Source organism: Capricornis sumatraensis, chromosome 6, assembly GCF_032405125.1.
Source record: "Capricornis sumatraensis isolate serow.1 chromosome 6, serow.2, whole genome shotgun sequence".
Lineage (NCBI taxonomy): Eukaryota > Metazoa > Chordata > Mammalia > Artiodactyla > Bovidae > Capricornis > Capricornis sumatraensis.
The window spans coordinates 115394548-115414025 of NC_091074.1; the positions used below are offsets into that span (position 1 = coordinate 115394548).

General features: G+C 46.2%; 1 protein-coding gene across 3 annotated transcripts in view; it reads right to left on the reverse strand.

Moving 5' to 3' along the window:
- The window catches only part of ASTN2 (astrotactin 2), a 1028625-nt gene that overhangs the window by 870217 nt on the left and 138930 nt on the right, over positions 1-19478 (reverse strand). For all 3 annotated transcript variants that reach the window (XM_068974208.1, XM_068974207.1, XM_068974206.1), the window contains exon 2: positions 6676-6863. In XM_068974208.1, the coding sequence (XP_068830309.1) occupies positions 6676-6863 (188 nt within the window). The remainder of the gene's footprint in view (positions 1-6675; positions 6864-19478) is intronic.

The following is a 19478-nucleotide window of genomic DNA, read 5'->3' on the forward strand; positions in this document are numbered from 1 at the left end:
GGTCTACAGTCCTTGCAGGGCAGTTACATTCTTTACACCTACATTTTCTCAAAAGTGTAACAGGAGTAATGACACCTATTGAATTAGGATTATCATAGGATTAAGTGAGTTAATCTGGCAATGACTATAACACTGAAGTGAAGTGAAAGTCGCTCAGTCGTGTCCAACTCTTTGCAACCCCATGGGCTAATACAGTTCACTAAATTCTCTAGGCCACGATTCTGGAGTGGGCAGCCTATCCCTTCTCCAGCAGATCGCCCCAACCCAGGAATCGACCTGGGGTCTCCTGCATTGCAGGCAGATTCTTTACCAACTGAGCTATCAGGGAAGCCTGACCTTAACACTAACCAAGCATTATAAAAGTGCTTGTTAGCATTATGATAAGATCCCTTGCTGTCTTGATTATTTTCTCATAAATTTTCCAGTTAGTCATTGTTTCTCTTAACATATGATCCCCAAAAGTAAACACAATATTTCAAGTCTAACTTAGAACCTTCTAAAACTTAGTTGTTTAGAGAACTGGTTTTTCAGGAATACAACCTAAAGTGTATTCCTTTAACATTCTAATTGCAGAGCTGGCTTGTTCTGAGCCTATGGTTGATTTTGTTAAAGCCTTTTTTCTTTTTTTTTTTTCCGTTTTTCTAGCAGATAGGATTTTCATTGTTGGGTTTAGTGGGTAAGGAAAGCACTGCATGATTGAATGAGTAAATCAATGGACTAAGGAATACATCATATGCTGTGAGTGAATAAACACAACAGTTGGGGAAATGATCACAAGCCATTTTTTCACAGAAAGCTTTAAAAAGTATGATCCCCATATCACACAGATCCTTTAAACAAAGCTACTGATTGAGAATGGTAATAATTTCTTAGATTTATGTGGCAGTTTCTAATCCTCAAAGTATTTTCCTATGATTATTATCACACAGAATCATAGATCTTCTAAGTTTGAAGGAACTACAATAGTCTTCTAACTTAACCATTATTTCTCTCAAAATCCTGACAGATAGGGCTTCAAGCCTTTGCTTGCATACCCCCAGAGTCAAGGAACTCACTACCTATGACACAGTCCCCTCCATTGCTGGAGAACTCAAACACTTTGAAGGGTTGGTCCTCTGTAACCACACCCCCCACCACCACCAGTGCCCACCAGTACAAATCTCTGGCATTTTCTGTGGGCCAGTCCCTTTGAAAGAAACATGTCCTCAAACGTCTTCCTTTTCACACATCAAATCAAACATTTCCTTCATCCCTTTGCTCAAAGCATTTTGGCAACAATATTCATTACTGTGGTCTCTACAGCTAACAATTTAATACGAGGTATCACTTTGTAAGCACTTACTGAATCTCGGGCCCTAAACCACACAGAATCATGGCAAGGGCAAAGATTCTAATTAATCTCTGCAGACAAGTTGGGATTCCAGCACTGGTGCTCACTGGTGAGGTGAAGTTCAGCAAGTTACAAAATCTCACTGACTCCTTGGTTCCTCATCTGTAAATGAGGGACAAGAGCAGTGCCCATCTTATAGAAAGTGAACACGAAAGTCGCTCAATCGTGTCCGACTCTTTGCGACCCCCTGGCCTGTACAATCCATGGAATTCTTCAGGCCAGAATACTGGAGTGGATAGCCTCCAGGGGATCTTCCCAGCCCAGGGAGCAAACCCAGGTGTCCCCCATTGCAGGTGGATTCTTTACCTGCTGAGTCACAGGGGACAGCCCTATCTTACAGAGGGGCCAGGACAATTCAGTGAATGATGCTTGTGTTACTACATTGTGCCTGACATCAAACTTTGAAAGTTGGGTCCTTTACAAGCCCTCAGTGAGCGTAGCCATTAGTTTTATTATGCAGAACCTTTGCATGTATGACCTTATTCAGTAGTTTGGAAAAAAAAAAATCTAAGAATTAGAGTTTTACAGATGATGAGTTTGACGTGGCCAAATCCATAAAGAGATAACTGTTTAACCTTGGCATTGACACCCAAGTCATAACCCTTCTTAATAACATGTTCATAGATTCCAAATAAGGTGGGGGTCTCTGCACGAATTTGTTCAGAATATTTTGTACTTTAAGTCAACAACTAATCCAGAGAGAAGAGAAATGATGGTCTACAGATGAAGGGCAGAGGACCCACCTCTAAGAACAAAATATTGGCTTTGCCATTGAACCCTGACCAGCTCACACTGGTAGCTATTGATAAGTATTAACAGTTCAGGGTCCACATCTGTGAAATAAACATAATAACAGTGTCCCCCTGAGGATATACTGTGAGGATTAAATTCAATAATGCATGTAAATCAAACACTACCTGGCATGTTGTAAATTATCAATAAATGCCAGGTATTGTGACTATTTCTCTAGATCAGATAGCAAGATAGCAGAAAAAACAAGACGAAATCCAACATCTCTTGTCCTACGTTAGAGTATTTTAAACACTGTTGCAACGGTAACAGTAGTAACCACTATTCCTGTGTGCCTATGATGTGCCAGATGGATATTGGGTACTATTTATATATGTTTCTCAGGCTGTTCTCATTCATCCTGTGAGACTGGTAGGATCAGTTGTTTTATAAAGAAACTGAGGCTCAAAGAGGAGAGGGAAGTCCCCAGAGTAAAACCATCAGGAAGCAGGAAGCAAGAAAGACAGTGTCTTCCAAACCTCTGCTCTGTTCTCTGCATCCATCATCCCCCCTGCACGACTGAGGCAGGCACGTGACTGCTCAGGGTAGCTGAAGCTAAAGCCGCAGACTAGATGAATGACCCCCTACTCTCGTCCCCTGCCCAGGCGTCCACCAAGTACCTCCTTGTTGCCTGACTCTTGGGATATTAATAGTCGGATGATGCAACCTCCTGGGATAAAGCAGACACTCAACAAGCCGGAAAGGGCATGCTGGTTCCACTCCAGCAGGCATGGATTGTCGCAGGTTCCAGTGACTGAGCTGGAGCTGGTTGCTCTGCATGGGTGGGCAGGATATTTATGCCAAAGTAAGTGGATGAAAAACACTGACCTGGACTGCCAGATTTCTCTGAGATGTGACTGGATGGTTTGGTCTTCTCCTAAACCATCTCAGGTCTTCACTGGAGATAATGACAATGCAGAGTTTGACAGAGGGAAAGTCACAGTGTCCTCAGCAGCCCTGTGACATGAGTTTGGAGTCTTGGAAAATCCTGGCCCCAACAGAGCTTTCTTATTAGCCAGCGGGAGACCTGGGTTCCATCTCTGGGTGGGGAAGATCCCTGGAGAAGGAAATGGCAACCCACTCCAATACTCTTGCCTGGAGAATTCCATAGACGAGCTTGGTGGGCTACAGTCCATGTGGTCATAAAGAGTTGGACATGACTAAGTAACTTTCACTTTTCACTTCCAGCCTTCGGCAAGTCAAAGGAACTCACTTAGTCTCAAATTTTTCATCTGTGAAATGGGAGGGCAGAACCCAGCCACCAGGAATGCCATTTTTATTTATTCAGTCACTCATTCACTCATTTATTTATTAAGCTGTGCTGGGTTTTAGTTGCAGCCTATGGGTCTTCCATCTTCCTTGAGGCATGTGATATCTTTAGTTCCAGCAGAAATCTTAGCTGGGGCATGGGGAGTCTAATGCAGGCCCCCTTCTGGAAGCAGCGTGTCTTAACCACTTGACTGACTATCAGGGAAGTCCCATGAATGCCATTTTAAACATTTAGGATTTTTAAATTTTGTTTAAAAAAACTTTTTAAATTAAAAAGATGGGGAAGGTGGGAGTGGGGAGAAGCAAGCACTGTTTTTTGTTTTTGCTGAATTATCTGTGGCCAGAATGGCAAGGACAGAATTTGAGCCACAGAGTCTGAGATGCCTGGATGGGGAGTCCTAGCTTGTATCTGGACCTCAGTTTATCCATCTGCAAAATGAATGGGTATAATATATCAGCTTGCCTCCATAATAAAAGTGCGTGTGTGTGCGCTAAGTTGCTTTAGTTGTGTCCAACTCTACGACTGTAGCCTGGTGGGCTACAGTCCATGGGGATTCTCCACTCAAGAACACTGGAATAGGTTGCCATGCCCCCCTCCAGGGGATCTTCCCGACTCAGGGATCAAACCCGAGTCTCTTAGGTCTCCTGCATTGATAGGCAGGTTCTTTACCACTAGCACCACCTGGGAAGCGCAGATAATAAAAGTGTACCAAATAATAAAAGCTGATGCCCTAACATGCCAGGCTCCTCTGACACAAGTGCTCTGTTACACAGTATTAGCATAACCCTTATTTTTATAGATGACAAAACAGGGGGCAGAAGAGTTAAATACGTTGCCCAACATCACCCAGAGTGTTCCGTGGCAGAGTGGAACTTTACACCCAGGCACTGGAGCTCAGGTATGAATGCATGTCACCTCCCTCTAGATAGAGGGCAGGGGTCTCTAAGGACATCCCCGCCCTGAGAGGCTGGGCTGCCATCAGTGGACGCCAAAGAAGCCACTGTGTTCCTGGATGTGACTCTGTCTGCTGAGGGCTAAGGTGAGGATGGGAAAGATCAAAATATTGGAGCCCTGAAGGGGGAAAGAACTGATGGGACCACAGGCTGGACGGCCTAGGCCACCTCAGCTAGCAGGCAGGGAGGGTGTGGAGAGCGCCAACCTCTGCACAACCTACTCCACCAGCCACATCCTGGATTACAAGGAAATTCAAGAGACATTTTGGGTCTTGGTGAATTCTTTCCAAGCTAAACTCACTGAGCAAGAAAAAAAAAACAAACCCGAGGCTCACTGACAGTCTTTGGGGAGAGGTCTGATTTAGTATCATTAACATTGGGTGTGGAAGCAGAGAAAGTCCACGCAGGACTAGTATTATCACTGGTATAATTTTGTCAAAGTCCCTGGGTTATGGGAGGACATAGGTGAGTAAATGCTATGCTGAAACACAAAATGCTTAATAAATGTGAATCCAAACCGAGTCTCACTCCCAGATATTCAAAGAAGAGTCACACCTGTCCAGTCAGTCTTCTTCACATCAGGTGGCACCCCAGGCTGCATGAACTACTCAGCAAGCACCCCAAGAGGTGCCTACAAACTTGCAACCCAGAGTCAGCATGCAGGCACCCACTTGGCTTGGCATGTGGCTGCAACACTCGCTAAATATAAAAATGGGAAAAGTCTATCACACTCATTCCATGAATAACACAAAGGCCTTGATTTGCTCCTCCACGTGATGAGCATGCGTTAGGTCCAAATTTAACATGGCTGTCTGGCTGGGGTATGTGCGTGTTTTTCCAAAAAGAGAAAACTTCCAAGCACTTACTCAGCCCTAATGAGAATGTCTCACACACAGTAAGGGTTGAAGAGGGGCCCGGAGCACAGAGGCCGAAAGGCCAGCTCCACTCCATCGCAGGTTCTTGCTAAGTACTATTGAGGACTAAACGAAAGGCAGAAAGGAAGGGCTGGCTCATAGCCCCATTCTGCCAAGTGACCTTAGGCCAATCGCTTCACCTCCCTGAGCCCTACCTGCCTTACACATAGGCTAGGAATAACATTTCCTACACTCGTGCGTCTGTGCTAAAGGTAAAAAGGAGAAAATAATGTCAGAGGGGACTGAGGAGTCAGAGGCACCAGACTGAGTTCAGCTGTAGCTATTATCTGATGTTTTCTGGAGCCAATGAGACCCTGTACATTCTTCACTTTGATTCTTTTTTTCAATTTACTGTACAAAGCCATTAATTACAGCTTTTCAAATCCATCGTTAATGTGAGTCTACATACATCACAGACTTACCATTCCAGTGATTTCTGCCCTGGCATCCTTCTTAAAAGAGGCAGCAGCCTCAGAGTTCCAGATCCTGAGGCCAACAGAGATGGGAGGCCACTTCACTTCTCTGTGTCCGTAACTTCATCTCTAACATGGAGGTGGCAAGCCTGACTTCTTGGTGGGAATGCAATGAAATAATGCCCATGACTGCCCCCGGTGCAGAGCGTGACACATGGTTAATAAATTCTTACATTGAAAAAGGGAGTGTAGAGAATAGTTGAGTTTTTATGGCCAGACACACCACACTTGGGTTCAAATACCCAAGAGCAGCTCCATCTCTTCCTAGCTATGTGACTTTGGGTAATTTTCTCTGCTCTCTGACTCATTATTCACAAATATAAGTGAGGGTAATGGGGCGGGGCAGGGCGGATGGTATGTAATAGCCCTGGCTATGCAGAGTTCAGCTCTGGGGGCCACCATTCAGGGTCTACACTGAAGAGGGTCTTGTGAGAGTTAAAACACATCAAGGGTGCTTGGGAAAGGGCAGCCCCACTCCAGTTTTGTTTGCTCAGTCATTCTTGGAAAGGCCAGGTGCGCTGGAGCACTGAACCTCAGCCCTCAGCCCTCAGCCAGGCAGGCTGAGCACGTGGCAGATGTTAAACAGCTATTCCCAGAGATGTCGGCCAAAAGGCCAAGGAGCTAGAGACCCTTTATTTTCTCCTCTGAAGCACAATTAGCTTGTCACAGCTGACAGATGATGGACGAGTATACATCAGCCCAAGTGACACCGCAGAATCCATCTGACCTTCTGTTCATCATTCTGACCTCTCGTACTTAGCCAGCTCCTTCCCTCCACCTGCTGGCAATGCCTTGCCTCCCGCCATGGTCTCCCCACCTTGACCTGCCCATCACCGCCCCCCCCCCCAACTCCCTGAAGCCCCCTCCTGGGTTCCCGCTCACTCACCATCACAGAAATGTGGAGAATATGTATCTGCTCCTCTACGATCTCCGAGGGCTCCTGGAGGGTGGGGGCGGTGGCCTGGGCCAGCTGCCCAGAGCTGCTCATGGACACGTGGAAGTACAGGGTGCCGTTCTCCAGCCACTGCTGCCGCCAGTGGACCAGCGAGATGTCCGCAGCTGTGCCTGACATCTCTGCAAGACAAGAGGCAAGGCACTGGGTGAACAGCGGGCCTGGCCTCGGCATGCCGGGCAGGAGAGGAGCCACACACATTCAGGAGCTCCAAAGGCATCTCCCCTGCGCTGGATGTCTTTCCCAGCATCAAATCTATGAGCCAGAGTCACTCTGCTTTGCACCTGAAACTATCACAACATGGTTAATTGACTATACGCCGATATAAAGGGAAAAGTTAAAAAAAAAAAATTCCATGAGCCAGAGATTGTCACTTCCATTTACAGGCCAGTCAGCTTGTAGCAAGGTTATCCCAGAACAAGAGTGGCAGAATCAGGATTTGAACCCAGGTCTGCCCAGTGCCCCTTCAGGAGCACCATGCATGACAGCGGAACTCATTCCACTCCAAAGGTGGAAACAAGCTAAGCAAGAGGTGAAGAAGGTGCGTACGTCCTTCTGAGACCATGGAACTACAAGCAGGTGAAGGAAGGACCTGAATGGGAAGCGGGGGAGCTCAGAGCGTGAACTCTTCAGAAGCTCAGCTGGAAATGCTCATGGCAGAAATGCAGAACCTCAGAGCTGGGAAGGCCCAAAAGAACATCTGGCCCAGCTGAGGGGCTCAGGATCGTCCTCTACGGGAAAGGAGCTTGGCGAGTGGGCTGTTCTGAACCATCCCTCCTGCTGCACTCAGAGCGGCTTCACTCCCCTCCTCACGTCGCCCTGATAGTACTCTCAAACAAGGAAGCACTGGCACAAAGATTTTCATGGCTGAAAAATACTCGAAAACCCACTTCCCCACTCCACGGATCTCATATAGCCAATGGGAAGTTAGGACTTTCTAGCCAATTGTAAAGTCACCTAACTCGAACTTCCTGACTCTCGCTTCTATGCTGTTTTTCCCTCTGAAGATACTTGAGAAATATCACTTCAGCAGTACTTCCATTCAGTGTAATTGTACCAGCATAGCTTCTTGACAAGAAGGGCAAGGACATATGGCGCCACAAGCGTCCTTTCATTGGCATCTACAATCCTTCCATCGTGCTGTCTACTAAAGGGAGATCTCCCTGAAACTATTTTGAAGGACAAGGCCAATCAGCGTGTCCTGTGAATAGAGAGGGTGATGGGGTTCTTGGAGAATTACCAGATCTTTCTTCAAATCAGTTACTGTAGGAAACAGAAGCAATCAATCCATCCATAGACAAGTAGTGTACGAGGCTTAATAGTGCACGAGGCTTGGACCTCTGGACCACAGTATGGAGAGACCGAGAGACTGCATTCCCCTAGTCCCCAGAGGCGTTCTGTTCAACACACACTTGAGGAGCTTGAGGAGGACTGATGAGGAAGACGTGTTAGACCTTATCTAGCCAGCTCTCCCCAGGCCCCATCATGTTTGCTCACACTGAACTAAAAGCAGTCACCTTGAAGCAATGAGACAATGATATCCGTTCACCAAACGCTACTGATTTATTCCTGCATCGCCCCTCCCCCCCCCCCCATAGACTCTAACTCCTTCAGGTTCACAATCAAAAGTCAGGGGAAGAGCATCTGCCACTTAATAAGTGCTATAAAAAGTTAGCTATTAATATTTATTGTCATTATTATTAATAGGGACAGGATCTAATTCACCCTTCAGCTGCTTAAAAAATAAATAAATAAATACTTGAGACATTCCTGATTGCCTGCTTTCTCTCCCACTCCTCATCCAGCCCATCAGGAAATCTTTCAAAAGGCACCTGAAACGCAACACTTCCCGGCTCCTCTGCTGCACCACCTGAGCTAAGACACCCTCCTTTCTCGCCTGGCTTACTGCAAAGGCTTCTTTTTAAAAAAAAAAAAAAAAAAAAACTTTATTTATATATTTATTTTTGGCTACACTGGGGCTATGTTGCTGTGCGTGGGCTTTCTCCAATTGCGGCGAGCTGGGTTCACTCTCGCATTGTGGGGCACAGGTTCCTTACTGAAGCGGCTTCTCTTGCTGCACACCACGGGCTCTAGAGCACACGTGCTTCAGCAGTTGTGGTGCAAGGACATAGTTGCCCCACAACATGGGGGATCTTCCAGGACCAAGGATCGAACCGGCGTCCCCTGCACTGGCACACAGATGCTCAACTGGACCACTGGGGAAGTCCTGCAAAGGACTCTTGACTCTCTTCTTCCACCCTGGCCTGTCTATTCTCAACCAGAAGCCACAGGAATCCTGCCACAGCCTGAGTCAGCTCATGTCACTCATCCGCTCTAAACCAAGAGCCTCCTACCTCATCCCAAAGCAAGGGCAAAGCAGCTGATACAGGGCGAGTTACTCATCCAAGGGAAAACCTGCCTGGGGTTCCCTTGCTGCACTCAGAGTGGAGAAGAGCTGGAGGTGGTCCCAGGAGTGCGTCGGCTCCTAGAACTGAGAACCGAAGGACCCCAGAGCTCGCCTTGCAGCCCCGGGGAGCAGACTGGCGGCACAGCGCCTCGTCTATGAGGCAGGTCTCTCCCCAGCACCTCCTCTCCCCAGCCGCCAGCCTCAGCACCCGCGGACTTGGCAGCAGCTCCCCTGGCAGCCGGCCAGCTGGGCCAGGGCAACGTGAAGACACGATGGTGAATGGCCTTGCTTGGTGCCTTGCTCATTTTTCTCTCGGTGCATCAGAGCCAGAACCAGATGTCCAGGGAACCCAGGGACTGGGCTTTGCCTCTGGAAATTGTTGTCTCTCATTAAGCAGCTCAAGAAAGAGGATGTGCATGCTGTTGGTTGGGCGGGCACTTACTGTGCTCAGAGTCCCTGAAATGGCACCGGCAGAGAGCCCCCGGGGCAGCCACAGCGGGCTGACACAGCCAGGTACAGAAGGAGGCAGAGACGGTTGGGGGAGGCTTGCTGAATCTGCGCCTCTTACTCCTGGGGCTCGTCTGGCCCGTGCCTGAAAGCCCATCACTAAAGCAGCTTGCCATCCCCGTGTTCAGACTAGAACACAGAGGGTCACACGGGCTTAGGCACTTGTTTAAGGTCACTGGTGAACTGGTACCCAGCCGGACCCAGTGGACTCCCAGTCCAGGTCAATTTCTACTGTGCCCGTTGTTCTTACAGCACCTTCCTTTTCCTTCACTAAATTAGCCCAAGGACCAAAACTAGACTGAGCTCTTTGTTTGCTACGGCGATGACTGCACAGTCAGCAGACAGCAAACGTTAAATGATAATAACAGTGTGTGAAACACAGTAAATATTGAATCACAGAGAATGGCTCCAGCCGAACGCTATTGCAAAGAAGAAGAAAAAAAAAAAACTGCTGTTGGGCGGGGACAAGGGGGCATGAAACCTCGGAGGGAAAGCTGCCTTAGCGGAAGCAGAAGGTCTCATCGTTCTCGCGTTCATTTATTCCCGTGTTTCTTTGTTTAGTCATTTGACACACCTTACTGAGGACGTGCTCGATGGCAGGCGCCTTAGCAGCCTAGAATCTGGGGTGAAATGAGGCACAGGTGTGCCTTCAGGAGACTCACAGTCCTTTCACAGCAGGAACTCCGACGTCGCCCTACGTCGCTGCCCACGCATGCGCACATCCTCCTTTTAATGTGGCCCGGGAACCGCGCAGTATCCTGCGCCACCGCCTACATCATTCCCTCAGCATGCTCGCCAGCCCGCAGGACTTACTACTGTTCCCCTTCCGTAGTGCATATGTGCTTTCTGTCATGTCTCTCTGGAACTCTCCACCCAAACCTCGGAAGCGGCCTTCTTCCCAGCCAGCACCTACTCGGAGAGGCCACGGGGCTCTTACTCTCTGCGACCCCGTGGACTGTACAATCCATGGGAGTCTCCAGGCCAGAACACGGGAGTGGGCAGCCATCCTCTTCACCAGGGCATCTTCCCAACCCACGGACTGAACCCACATCACCCGCACTGCAGGGGATTCTTAACCAGCTGAGCTACCAGGGAAGCCCCTTACCTAAAGTACTCCTCTTCAAAACTACAATTTGAAAACATCCATGCACCCCTATATTCCTAGCAGCACTGTTCACAAAAGCTAAGACACGGAAGCAACATAAATGCCCATCAATATATAAGGAAGATGTGGTGTATATATACACAATGGAATATCACTCAGCCATTTAAAGAAGAAAATAATGCCATGGGCAAAAATATGGACAAACCTAGAGATCATACTAAGTCAGACAAAGGCAAATATCATATGATATCACTTATATGTGGAATACAAAAAAGATACAAATGAACTTTTTTAATAGGACAGAAGGAGATCCACAGATATAGAAAACAAACTTATGGTTACCAAAGGGGAAAAGTGAGGGGAGGGATAAATAAGGAGTTTGGGATTAACACACACACACTACTATACACAAAAAAAAGATAAATAACAAGGACCTACTGTAGAGCACAGGGAACTATACTCAGCAGTTTGTAATAGCCTATAAGGGAAAGTTCAGTTCAGTCGCTCAGTCATGTCCCACTCTTTGCGACCCCATGAATCGCAGCACGCCAGGCCTCCCTATCCATCACCAACTCCCGGAGTTCACTCAGACTCACGTCCATTGAGTCTGTGATGCCATCCAGCCATCTCATCCTCTATCGTCCCCTTCTCCTCCTGCCCCCAATCCATCCCAGCATCAGAGTCTTTTCCAATGAGTCAATTCTTTGCATGAGGTGGCCAAAGTACTGGAGCTTCAGCTTTAGCGTCATTCCTTCCAAAGAAATCCCAGGGTTGATCTCCTTCAGAATGGACTGGGTGGATCTCCTTGCAGTTCAAGAGACTCTCAAGAGTCTTCTCCAACACCACAGTTCAAATGCATCATTTCTTCGGTGCTCAGCCTTCTTCACAGTCCAACTCTCACATCCATACATGACCACAAGAAAAACCATAGCCTTGACTAGACGGACCTTAGTCGGCAAAGTAATGTCTCTGCTTTTGAATATACTATCTAGGTTGGTCATAACTTTTCTTCCAAGGAGTAAGCGTCTTTCAATTTCACGGCTGCAGTCACCATCTGCAGTGATTTTGGAGCCCCCCAAAAATAAAGTCTGACTCTGTTTCCACTGTTTCCCCATCTATTTCCCATGAAGTGATGGGACCAGATGCCATGATATTCGTTTTCTGAATATTGAGCTTTAAGCCAACTTTTTCACTCTCCTCTTTCACTTTCATCAAGAGGCTTTTTAGTTCCTCTTCACTTTCTGCCATAAGGGTGGCGTCATCTGCATATCTGAGATTATTGATATTTCTCCTGGCAATCTTGATTCCAGCTTGTGTTTCTTCCAGTCCAGCGTTTCTCATGATGTACTCTGCATATAAATTAAATAAGCAGGGTGACAATATACAGCCTTGACGTACTCCTTTTCCGATTTGGAACCAGTCTGTTGTTCCACGTCCAGTTCTAACTGTTGCTTCCTGACCTGCATACAGATTTCTCAAGAGGGAGGTTAGGTGGTCTGGTATTCCCATAAGGAAAAAGAATCTGAAAATACGTGTATAAAACTGAATTGCTACGCTGTAGACCTCGAACTAACACTACACAGTAAATCAACTATACTTCAATGTTTTAAAAAAGATAATAAATTACTGCTCTCCATATACATCCACTCTCCACTATATCACCTTTACAAACACTTTCCATGGAACTTATCACTATTAGAAATTTATTCCATGTGTTTTCTTCAACATGCATCTAATACTTATCTCTCTAGGATGCCTGGAACCTTGTATGTCTTATTCCTGTCATATTTTCAAGTACTTGAGCATATATAAGAGCTAAATAAAAATCAGATTGCTGATGATGAACACACATACATATACACACACTCATACACATATCCATAATAAGATGATGAAGGTCGTGTTCAGTCTCACAAGGAAATTAAAAAGAAAGTAAAGGTCCATTGGGAACTTGATCGTGGGACGGGACTCTCCTAGCTTTGATACCAAGAACATCTTCGAAACGTAGTGACAGGAGCGTTGCAGAGGATGGGTATCTTGGTAGTCCTTGAAGGACAGGAAGAGGCAGGGAGATGGGCTAGGTGGCTGGTGTCTCAGGGCAACAAAGCCAAATGCACAAGGAGGCAGGCAGAAGAGTGTCAGGCTGGGACTGTGGTTCAGACACAGTTAAGGGCATTGAATGTTTGGCAACAGGGTATAGTCTTTAGCATGCAGTAGGGAATCCGCTGAGTGGACTTGATCTGAGAGCTAGTCCTATGTCCATTAAAAACGGGTCAAAGAAACAGTAGCGTGCATGAAGCTTGTTCTTGAAATTCCCTGCTGATTGATTTTCCAATTGCATTTTCCCTCTCCTCTTCCCCTGCTCCCTCCATATAAACATTTCATTGAAGTCTTCAAGTCATATCACAATCAAACTTAAAGCAAAAGGGGGACTAAACGCATTTGGTCGGGAACCAAGACGATTCCCATAAAGGCAGATTATGCTGACATGATGAATATAAAATGAAACAGCAGATATTAAAGTAGGAGAATGGTGCACCATGCCTTCCGGCTGTAGACTGACTCCAATGCCGGCCTCCCTCCAAGCCCAATGAGCTTAGTTTTATATTGGAATCATAAAGAAAGCCAGGGATTGCCTCTTCACCTTTCACTGTTCTCCCCACATGGGCTGCAACTCGTGAAATATTCAACAGGCTCAAATCCCCTCTACCACCCGCTAAAGCCATTCGAGAGGATCAGCCTTCATCAGTGATTCTGGGAAGATCTCTGTGCCGTCTCAGCAGCCACAGATGCCTTTCAGCCTCCTGGAAAAGAAATAAAAAAGTCCCGAAGGCGTGTTGTGGTTTTAATTGGCTTGTTCTTCCTAATCTATGGCACTCATTGTATTTTTATTTAATTCTGGAAGGTCATTATGAAAATAAGCAGCTCTTCTGATCACCAGCCATCTTGGTAACATCTCCCAAGTGGCTAACTAACCGGTCCTTCAGATTCCACAGCATCAGCTGACCCTCAGGCAGATTATTCGCAGAAGGCCAGAGAGTGCTTCTGATGAGTTTGCAAATGGTCTCTGCCTCACTGGGGAGCGGGGTGGTGGAGGGGGTTAGACATTATGTGGGATGAACTCACTGCCTAGGCAGAGGGAGCTGGGGAAGGTAGGGACACTGACTTCACGCACCCCTGCAATTAGCTGTTCCAGCCTCCATGGGCAGTCACCTCTATGCAGGAAGTCCTGCTGAGTGGACTTGGGAAGCAGACCTCAAATACACACCCCTCACTGTCATCTCTACAATGTCAGTCTTTACACTGTCACCTCTACGGTGGCTGCCTTCTTGCCAACCTTTATCATCTCTCCTGTGGACTGCTTCAAGTGGCTCTGGGCCAGTCAGGGTCTCATCCGAAAAGAGAAGACACATAAGCTGATCAAGATGTGTTTAATAATGTGATCATTTACAAAGGCTTTGGAAGTGTTCTGGGCTTCCCTGGTGCCTCAGTCAGTAAAGAACCCGCCTATGAATGCAGGAGACCTGGGGTTTGATCCCTGGGTCGGGAAGATCTCCTGGAGAAGGGAAATGGCCACCCACTCCAGCATTCTTGCCTGGAGAATTCCGTGAACAGAGGAGCCTGGCGGGCTACAGTCCAGGAGGTCACAGAGTCAGACACAACTTAGCAACTAACACAACACTAGCATTCTCAGAGAAACAGAAGCGACAGAACATAAACAAACATGTAGGAAGAGACTGATTGTGAAGGGCTGGCTCACGTGATGATGGAGGCTAAGAAGCCCCACAGTGCACCACATTCCAGCTGAAGACCCAGGAGAGTCAAACGTGTAAGTACCAGTCTGAGCTAAAGGCCTGAGAACCAAGACAGTAACGTCAGAGGGCAGGAGAAGACGGACGTCCTGGCTCAAGCAGAGTGCAAACCAGGCCTTCCCCCACCTTTTGGTTCTATTCAGCCAGGATGAGACTAGATGAGGCCCACCTGCACTCACAAAGGCTTTCTCCCTCACTTAGTCCAACTATTTAAATGCTAACCTCTCCTAGAAACACCCTCAGAGACAAGCTCAGAAGTAATGTTTTGCCAGCTGTGGAAATCCCTTAGCCCAGTCAAGGTGACAAATTAATCGTCACAGGCAGGTTGAAGGTCAAACAATGATGAAGCTCCCCAGAGTTGGCAAAAGCAAAGCATTGTTACCATCCTAGGCCAGAGGGGGCAAAAGGAGGGTGGGTTATAATACCCTAAAAGAGCCACAGCTGTAGGAAGGGGCGGCCAGGCAGCTGCTGTGACCTTCACGTAGCATAATCCAGGAAAATAACCCAACTGCTGACAAGGCATGACCCAGCATGGAGGTCATGACTCAGCACTGAGGTCACCTGCCTTCTAAAGTTAATCTGCAAGTGCCTAAATGTGGGCCAACCTCACCCAGACTCTCAAGGGTGCTCCATACAGGTGGGCTCTCCAAGGTACACAGCAGGGAGGGAGAGCACGGAGAGTGGATCTCAAGGGCAAATGGAAACTTCCCTAGCAGCCCCAACTGGTATCCCTGCCCCCAGGCTTCCTTCCTCCAGCCATCCTGCAAGTGGCAACCAAGGTTATATGCCTAATTTGTAAATGTGCTCCTGCCATTTCTTTGCCAAAAACCACTCAATGGCTCTTGATTCCCATCAGGAAGAAAACTAATTCCACCAGCCGGTCATCTGCATTTCTCCTCTGCCTTACCTTATTTCACACCTTTCTATGTTAAATCTCATCAAATTTTTATGTGATCCTCCACAAACACAATGTTGTTTCCTAATTCTGCATCTTTGGGCTGCTTTTTCAGAGTTTGCGATAGCCTGTCCTACTGAACCCCATCCCTCCCTCAGGAAGACTTCCTTGACCCCCATGGAACACCCTCTTTGTGCTTCCATAAAGAGGAAATATTGCGTGCTGCATAAGATCACAGACTGGAGACCAACTGCTTGATTTTGAATTCCAGTTGCCCCGTGTTCAAGTTGTATGACTTTGGAGAAGCTTTATAGCTTCTTCAAGCTTCAACTATCAAATCTGAATAACATCAGTTAGTACCTGCTTCATAGGGTTGTTGTGAGAATTAAATGAGATGATACAAATGAACAAGCTTTTAACGTTAATCTTGATCCTCAGTGAGCATTCTGCAGTAACATTTCTCTTACACATTACTTTATATATATTGCTATAGAATCTTAACATGGTATTTATCTATGTTAAAATGATCTGTTTATACAGCTCACTTCTCTTGCTGGACTTTGGAACAAGGACACACAACAGCTACATGAGTGTCCCTGTGACTAACACAGTGGCCAAATATAAAGAAGAAGGTTCTTTAAGTCTTTGGTGAGCTGAACTGAGCTGCCCCATATCTGAATTCAGATGGACATTCCCAGAAGACAGAGAGAGGAAATGGCAACTCAGGATGTCAATGACTGCTTAATTCCCACATAACTACTGTATAGAAATTTATTCAACATCTGGCTCAAGTTTAAGCACCCTAAAGAATGCAAATGAAGAGAAAGATAGACCTTTTAACTTTCAAGGGGCTTACATTCTCATAGAAAGGCAGAGGAAGTTTACATAGAAAATGCACAATCTTAAGATTCTGTTCAGGCATAAGTGTATGTATATACAGCTGGAAAGAAGTACACTGGAACATCAAGACTGGGGGGATCAGAGGTGATTTTAATCATGTTATGATTCATTTTTCTCTACGCTTTCTACATGGAATATATATTACCTCTGTAGCAGATGCAAATACATGCTCGCTTTAAAATTCATTTAGTCAACCAACCTTTTCTGAGATCTGGCATTGAGGAAGTCTATTCTCAGGAGCTCAGTCCAAGGAACAGAAAAAGCATGCTATGAGTAGCTATAAATCAAAGCAGGAAGCTTAGAGCAGAGGATATGACTTGTGGCTGAATCTAGAAAGTATTCAGAGAGGAGTCTTACAGGATGGACAAAATTTCAACTGGTGCCCAAGGAACAGGGGGAATTTCGGATGGAGGAGACAGAGACAAGGAGGAGGGAAGGCTGCACACGCGCGGGGAGGATGCCCGGAGAGTGTGCAGAATCTCATCGTGCAGAGCAGACACAGAGACACTGACACAGCTTCTGCGGAGAGGAGAGTGAAAAGGGGGTCACTATCAGATCCATTCTGTCCTCTGCAGCCAAAGATGGAGGAGCTCTATACAGTCAGGAAAAACAAGACCTGGAGCTGACTGCGGCTCAGATCATGAACTCCTTATTGCCAAATTCACTTAAATTGAAGAAAGTAGGGAAAACCACTAGACCATTCAGGTATGACCTAAATCAAATCCCTTATGATTATACAGTGGAAGTGAGAAATAGAGTTAAGGGGCTAGATCTGATAGACAGAGTGCCTAATGAACTATGAACGGAGGTTCGTGACATTGTACAGGAGACAGGGATCAAGACCATCCCCATGGAAAAGAAATGCGAAAAAGCAAAATGGCTGTCTGAGGAGACCTTACAAATAGCTGCGAAAAGAAGAGAAGCTAAAAGCCAAGGAGAAAAGGAAAGATGTAAGCATCTGAATAAAGAGTTCCAAAGAATAGCAAGGAGAGATAAGAAAGCCTTCCTCAGCAATCAATGCAAAGAAATAGAGGAAAACAACAGAATGGGAAATACTAGAGATCTCTTCAAGAAAATTAGAGATACCAAGGGAACATTTCATGCAAAGACAGGCTCGATAAAGGACAGAAATGGTCTGGACCTAACAGCAGCAGAAGATATTAAGAAGAGGTGGCAAGAATACACAGGAGAACTACACAAAAAAGAATTTCATGACCCAGATAATCCAATGGTGTGATCACTCACCTAGAGCCAGACATCCTGGAATGTGACGTCAAGTGGGCCTTAGGAAGCATCACTACGAACAAAGCTAGTGGAGGTGATGGAATTCCAGTTGAGCTATTTCAATTCCTGAAATTTGATGCTGTGAAAATGCTGCACTCAATATGCCAGCAAATTTGGAAAACTCAGCAGTAGCCACAGGACTGGAAAAGGTCAGCTTTCATTCCAATCCCCAAAAAAGGCAATGCCAAAGAATGCTCAAACTACCACACAATTGCACTCATCTCATACACTAGTAAAGTAATGCTCAAAATTCTCCAAGCCAGGCTTCAGGAACATGTGAACCGTGAACTTCCAGATGTTCAAACTGGTTTTAGAAAAGGCAGAGGAACCAGAGATCAAATTGCCAACATCTGCTGTATCATGGAAAAAGCAAGAGAGTTCCAGAAAAACATCTATTTCTGCTTTATTGACTATGTCAAAGCCTTTGACTGTGTGGATCACAATAAACTGTGGAAAATTCTGAAAGAGATGGGAATACCAGACCACCTGACTTGCCTCTTGAGAAATCTGTATGCAGGTCAGGAAGCAACAGTTAAAACTGGACATGGAACAACAGACTGGTTCCAAATCGGAAAAGGAGTACGTCAAGGCTGTATATCGTCACCCTGCTTATTTAACATATACACAGAGTACATCATGAGAAACGCTGGGCTGGAAGAAGCACAAGCTGGAATCAAGATTGCAGGGAGAAATATCAATAACCTCAGATATGCACATGACACCACCCTTATGGCAGAAAGTGAAGAGGAACTAAAGAACCTCTTGATGAAAATGAAAGAGGAGAGTGAAAAAGTTGGCTTAAAGCTCAACACTGAGAAAACGAAGATCATGGCATCTGGTCCCATCACTTCATGGGAAATAGATGGGGAAACAGTGGAAACAGAGTCAGGCTTTATATTTTTGGGCTCCAAAATCACTGCAGATGGTGACTGCAGCCATGAAATTAAAAGACACTTACTCCTTGGAAGGAAAGTTATGACCAACCTAGATAGCATATTGAAAAGCAGAGATATTACTTTGCCAACAAAGGTCCATCTAGTTAAGGCTATGGTTTTTGCAGTGGTCATGTATGGATGTGAGAGTTGGACTGTGAAGAAAGCTGAGCACCGAAGAATTGATGCTTTTGAACTGTGGTGTTGGAAAAGGCTCTTGAGAGTCCCTTGGACTGCAAGGAGATCCAACCAGTCCATCCTAAAGGAGATCAGTCCCGGGTGTTCATTGGAAAGACTGATTCTAAACCTGAAACTCCAGTACTTTGGCCACCTCATGCGAAGAGTTGACTCATTGGAAAAGACTCTGATGCTGGGAGGGATTGGGGGCAGGAGGAGAAGGGGACGACAGACGATGAGATGGCTGGATGGCATCACCGACTGGATGAACATGAGTCTGGGTGAACTCCGGGAGTTGGTGATGGACAGGGGAGGCCTGGCGTGCTGTGATTCATGGGGTCGCAAAGGGTCGGACAGGACTGAGCGACTGAACTGAACTGATGGTAAACCTCTGGGCATCTCCCAGCAGAATAAAAAGTGTTGGATCCCACTTGGAACACCTTCATGCAATCAGAATAAGTCCTAGTTTAGAGGCTAATGAAGCTCTTCAAATGCTATAAATTAAAAGGGATGGATGAATGGATGGAAGCACGGATGGGTAAATAGATGGATGTATGATGGATACATGAGTGGGTGGTTGGATGGATGGATATATTCCAATATTTTTTACTTTATCAATAATCACACAGCCTGGGTAGTGAAAGGAACACTGAATTTGGAGTTGAAACCCTAGGTTTGTGTGGTAATTGCACCAACTGGCCAGTTTATCTCAGGACAA